At 46.6% G+C, this 6,000-nt stretch overlaps 1 protein-coding gene across 2 annotated transcripts in view; it reads right to left on the reverse strand.

The window, feature by feature from the left end:
* Window positions 1–6,000, reverse strand: part of ERG (v-ets avian erythroblastosis virus E26 oncogene homolog) — a 300,545-nt gene that overhangs the window by 202,671 nt on the left and 91,874 nt on the right. For both annotated transcript variants that reach the window (XM_011984157.1, XM_011984160.1), the window contains one exon: window positions 1,564–1,649. In XM_011984157.1, the coding sequence (XP_011839547.1) occupies window positions 1,564–1,602 (39 nt within the window). In that variant the 5' untranslated portion in view covers window positions 1,603–1,649. The remainder of the gene's footprint in view (window positions 1–1,563; window positions 1,650–6,000) is intronic.

Genomic DNA, 6,000 nt, shown 5'->3' on the forward strand with positions numbered 1-6,000 from the left:
AGTCGCCGTCCCTCACATTCTGAACTATAGAAGATATTTATTGTCTCAACTTCCCCGTGAGCTTTCCTTTGCATTATGCAGCTTCATGGTCAGCAGACCCTAAAAATTCAAGAAAGTCTTTCTCCCACTTTATGTGTGTAGCATAGACACACTGATCAAATATGTTCCCAGCACTTCTGGAGAAACCTTATCACATCCATGAGAGATTTGCCACTTGCATTTTTTTTTTTTTTGACAAACACAACCATCATAGCCCAACAAAACATCACACAGAAATCAAATTATACTGTCCCCATGAGCATCTGCTCCTCTATGGCCTTGGGCAAAATTTAGAATCCTCAACATCCCGAGAGTTAGCGCAACCTCTGAAACTGCAGGAGCACCCACAAAGCTCAAGGAATGCACGGAAACTCGTATTACTTCCAATTCCATTTTCAAAGAAAGTAAATGTGTACGCATGTGAGCTGCACATGGTCCAGAATGCCTCGTCAAATGTATTGCTTTAAAATGTGTGTACGTCCATGTGTAATTGTACATGTGGGATTTTGAAAGGCTTTTTATATTTTATTCAAAAAGATACATTTTTCAATACCACAAACTTTCCTTTCAATTATAAGCCCTTCCCATTTTCAATTAACGTTTTAGGCAGGGAATATAAATTAGTAAAACCAACCACACCGCTTAGGGAAAATGAATTAGCATGCGGAAAGTGAAGAACTGGCCGTGCAGTCAATTACTTTAGCCAGCATAGATAGAGTTGAACTAACCAGCACAGGTGTAGACAGCCTGTTTGGATAAGGTAGCTTAAGCCCTAATTTTTTCTGCAGTCTTTATTTGTGTCAAGTATATGAAAACTACCATCTCATTTCCTCCCTGTAGCTATTACCCACAGGTATGTGTAGTGTCAAAATAAATGGTCAGAGTCCTCTCAGGGACCTCCCTTGGCACAAGTCTCACTTCCTCACCTTCTCACCTCCAGAGCCTCAGGAAGTGCAGGTCAGAAAGCAGGCAGGGCAGCTGTGAGGTGATGGAGCGCTGAAGTGTCAGCGAGCCCAGATAAAACAACGTTCCAGTATCGGAAATCCAACCATTCACCCTCTTGTCTCCTCCTCGCTAACCCCAGGCAAGTATAAAGGAGACGGAATTAACATAGAAGTTAGAAGAATTTGGATGTGATTTCATATATTAACTCAGCAAATTTTTTTCTGAAAAGGTCCAGACAGTAAATATTTTCAGCTGGCAGGCCATATGGTCTTTGTCGAATCTACTCAACTGTGCCATTATGGAGTGAAGGCAGCCACAGATGATATGGAAATGAATGCATGGGGCTGTGTTCCAATAAAGCTTTCTTTATGGACACTGAAATGTAAATTTCATGTAATTTACACATGTTATGAAATACGCTTCTTTTGATTTTTCAACCATTTAAAAAAGTAAAAACCATTTTCTTAGCTCCTGGGCTGTGTTGGCTGACCCCTAATTAACTGATATGTGGGCTGCTATCCATGAAAATCTAGGCGCAGAGGAAGGCAGAACTGGCTTCCCGGCCAAGACAGGACTTACCTTGATATGAGCTGCTGGGTCCGGGACAGTCTGAATCATGTCCTTCAATAAGCCAGCCCATCTACCAGCTGTTCAGAACCTGACGGCTAGAAGACAAAAGGAACAACATAAATAATAATAAACAACTGCATTTCTGTGTTTTATGTTCTAGCAGGACTGGACACAATAATGGCAGAAGAATCATAGCTTTGCGTTAAGCATGTTTGCCTAAAGGCATCCTCTAGGTATGTGTGGTCCGTGAGGTAACTAGATAACTCACCTCCCTTCCCTTGGGAAAATCACTTAAAATGAGCCCAAAAGAACCCTAGTCCGACAGGCCAGAAGAATCTAGCTCAACCTGACCCACATCACATGCAATATTCACACATCCTTCCACATGGGCAGGACCTAATGAGGGATCTATTAAAGGAAGACATGAGATTAAAACAGGACATACTTCTCTATCATACTGAGAAAACAGGACTTTGAAATCCCACCAAAACTCAGGCGGTCTGCACGTCCTTTTCAGCTTTGTTATTAAGTTCTTAGTAAACAGCACAGCTCCCGTTCATTGAGTACTTTAGCGCCAGTTCCTTGAGTGCTAAGGGCTCCACACACATTTTCTCATTTCATTCTGACCACGACTCTGAGAGTTGTCATTCCCACTGTCCAGCTGCGGATGTCAAGACTCATAAAGGTTACTGATTTGTCCAGGATCACCTGGTTAATAAGCGACAGAACCAAACCTCAAATCAGATTAGCCTACCTGACTCCAGAGCCCAAAACCATTTTGGTTTGACTTAATTAGCAGGTATCAACCCATATTTTGAAGGGACATTTTAAAACATGCCTTAAATAAATTAAATTTAAAGATGCCTATAATCCAGGAATTTTCCAGAAATAAATACTTAATCCAATATATTCCCTCATTTGAATTATAAAGCAGCTTGTTCTGACCGTTGTCTGTGCCCCTCCGCTTCCACCAAGCCAGTCTCCAGCCTCCTTTGCTGTCCCAGGCCCTAGGGCTGACCTCTACAGATGGGCTCAGCAGGCGCCTTGCCTCCTGGCCACCTGTCAGGGTTGGTTGACATGGCCCCATCTGGAGAGCAGGGGTGAGAGGAGAGGGGGTACCTCTTCCCCTCACCTTCCCACCACCAACACCTGCTGCCCAGCCTCCCTGGGCGCTTGGTTACGGTTCTGACTGCGGCTGGATTCTAGGGAGACCTCTTCCATCATGCAGCCCCTCCTTCCAGGCTCCAGCCTCCAGTAACTGGTCCCCAGCCAGTCTCTGGTGCTCTGCAGATCTCAGCCAAGCCATCAGTTGTCTTTTTGATACTAAAAAGGCCTTTTTTAGTTTACATTTGTAGAAGCCATCACTTGCTTTTTATCACCTGTATTTTTTGTTTGTTTTCTTCTTTACAATGGCTCTTTGCCGTAACAAATGCAAAATAAAAATACTATGATTACGGAACTAGAGACATTTTCAAAAGTTGTCTTTCAAATTTGCTACTAAGCACATTACTCTAGGGACAAGTGAAGCGTTCACAGGAGTCCTCCCCACATTCACATCCACCCTTTCTGACGTCTCACGGTGCAGACACACCCATTCCAACCCAATCGCCTCTCGTGGAGAGTGTCAACCTCCAGATCTGCGTGCTCCACGTCCGTCCTCCCGAAACGTCTCCCTGGAGGCCTCCCAAGATTCTTTCAGGAAGATGACATGCTGGGAACCTTAGGCATTTTTTTTTCTATAACCAAATTTCTAGGTCTTGGAAAACAGGTACTTTCCCCCCCAGGCCTAAAGTAAGTCCCTCTGGGGGATGAGAGTTACTGAAAGTGCGGAGGGAGTGACGAGCAGTCCTGAAATTGAACCAGGAAGCAGATGAAGGTGACCCAGGCTCCTGGTGCTCTCGTGGGAGAAGAGGCTGGGAGAGGATGGGGTCTGGTTGAAGGTTTCTGGGAGCACAGGAATCCTCAACTCCCCTTATCCTAAGAGCAGCAGGTGCCCCAGGAAAACACCACTCTGCTCCTGGGGTCATGCAGTCAGGAAGGGGAGCATCTGCAAGCCGTCCTGACAAAGGGAGGGCCGCCCACTGCACGACCCTGCTCTCGGGAGCACATGGCTATTTCCGTATGTCTGGGCGTGCTCTCTGGGTGAGTTCACTCCGCACAGTTCCTCCCTGCTTGCATGCACATGCTGCCGCTCACAGCAGGGGCTGAAGCTCATCTCCCTCCCCTCAAACCCAGGCTGACCTGTGGCTGCCTCTGACCTGGAGAACACAGCAGAGGAAAGGCTTCAGGAGTCCCAGGCCTAGGCCTTTATGGAAATGTGAGCTTCCCGTTCCTGCCTCCTGAAACCAAGTCCCCATACTGTCAGCAGCACAGCACATGGCAGAGGACTGGGTGCCCAGCGGGGCAGCCAGCACCAATGCCAGGCCTGGGAGGGGGCTGTCCTGGACAGTCCAGAGAACCATCTCTCAGATGACTACGGCCCCTGCCAACATCAGGGAGGCAGTTTCCAGCTGAGTCCAGTCAGCCCACAGAATTGTGACCAATAATAAATGGGCTGTTGTACTAAGCTGCTAGGATTTGGGGTAGTTTATTACACATACAGGTCATCGAAACACCCTGTAAGTGTTCTAGAGGCATGGAGAAGACAGAGGGTAAATAGCTTGTTTCACTGTCACAATGGATGAGTACCAAGATGGTTCCGACACTCAACTTCTCCTGTATCCATGCTTTTTGCCACATAACTTTGTGATTCTTCCCACTAAAGAGGTAGAATTACTTCCCAACCCTTATTTTTGGGCTGCCCATACGATCTGCTTCAGTCAACAGGATGTAGCAGAAAGACAAGCATGTCAGGTCCTAGCTGAAGCCTCAGGAGGCAGGATGTGTTCCCCTTTGCTTTTCTGTAACTTTCCACCAGCATAGGAACATGGCCAGATGCATGCGGGAGGATGAGAAGTACCTGGGGCAGAGTCACCCACCCCAATCACCCCACCAAGACTACCTTTGATCATCCCATAGACAACCAAAACCCCAGACATGGGAGGGAAGCAACGAGACCAGCCGCTAGCCAGAGCCAACCAGAATGGCCAACCCACAGGCTCATGGCTGAATAAGTGCTTACTGCTTGAAGTCACTGAAATTTGGGGAGTTTGTTACACAGCATTTTTGTGACAATAGATTACTGACATACACTTTGCCCTGTATAATCGGATTACTGAGATTGTCGTTAAAACTTTTCTAGCCAGTGATAAAAGGAGACTCAAACAGGGCATTTCAAAGGAAACCAACTTTATCCCAACACAGAGACATATTATTTCCATTCACCTATGAGACATGATCTCAAACCCAAATCCTACCCTCAGAATGGGTTTGGAAACTGAAGGATAACCAAGAAACCTCCACCAGACGTCTCCATGGGATTCCCAGAGCCCTTCCCAGGAGCAACTGAATTCTCACTTCACATCATGCCCTGTCAGCCTCCCCGGGATTCCAAAGATCGAATCAACACCCTTGGATATCCAAGACCGCAGCCAACACCATAGAAGTTACAGCAGACACTCAGTCTGTAACCAACCAAGACATAAACTTAACAAGCAACTGTTTGAGTCTCTTGTTTCTTATGGGGATGTTTTGAGCACTCAGGATGCATTAAGGATAAAATGACAGGGAAGGGAATAGATAGAGATTCCAGAGGCAACACAGTCCCGATCCTCGAGGATGAGATGGGAAACAGATCTGTTTCACACAGATATGAACCGGTCAGTCCTGAGAGCAGGCAGTTAGTGGAGGTGCCCAGTGAGGTGTGTGGATATACCTACAGGAGAGAGAGAGCTGATTCATGCAGAGACAAGAGGGTGCCACCAAGGAGCCTTGATGAGCAAGAAGCATGAGGACTGGAGGAAAGAGGGTGAAAGGCACAAAGCAGGGAACCTAAGTTCCTCCCAGCTGCCCCACATTAAGAGACTGATGACGTATGAGCTCCTCAGACCACCACCACCGGAGTGGTCACACACCAAAGGGATTTGCTCAGCATGCAGCATGATGGCACTGCCATCCTCCACACCAGGTCAGTGAAAACCCAACAGACCTAAAGACCAGGAGAATAAAAGCTCAACCACCCTCCCCTGCCTCCTCAACCCGCACGGATCTCTGATTCTTTTTGCAGCCATCTGGGTGCCTGTTCTTTTTTACCATTTCAGAAGTATTTTATGGATTTTTTAAAGAGCACCTCTTATTTACTTTTGTGTTCCTAATGGTCATTTCTCAAATATGTAGTAGTTGGTAGCAAAACAAACTAAAACTGTACTAAAAATTTTTAGGGCCAGGCGCGGTGGCTCAAGCCTGTCATCCCAGCACTTTGGGAGGCCGAGACGGGCGGATCACGAGGTCAGGAGATCGAGACCATCCTGGCTAACACGGTGAAACCCCGTCTCTACTAAAAAATAC

Source organism: Mandrillus leucophaeus, unplaced genomic scaffold (assembly GCF_000951045.1).
Source record: "Mandrillus leucophaeus isolate KB7577 unplaced genomic scaffold, Mleu.le_1.0 Scaffold262, whole genome shotgun sequence".
NCBI lineage: Eukaryota > Metazoa > Chordata > Mammalia > Primates > Cercopithecidae > Mandrillus > Mandrillus leucophaeus.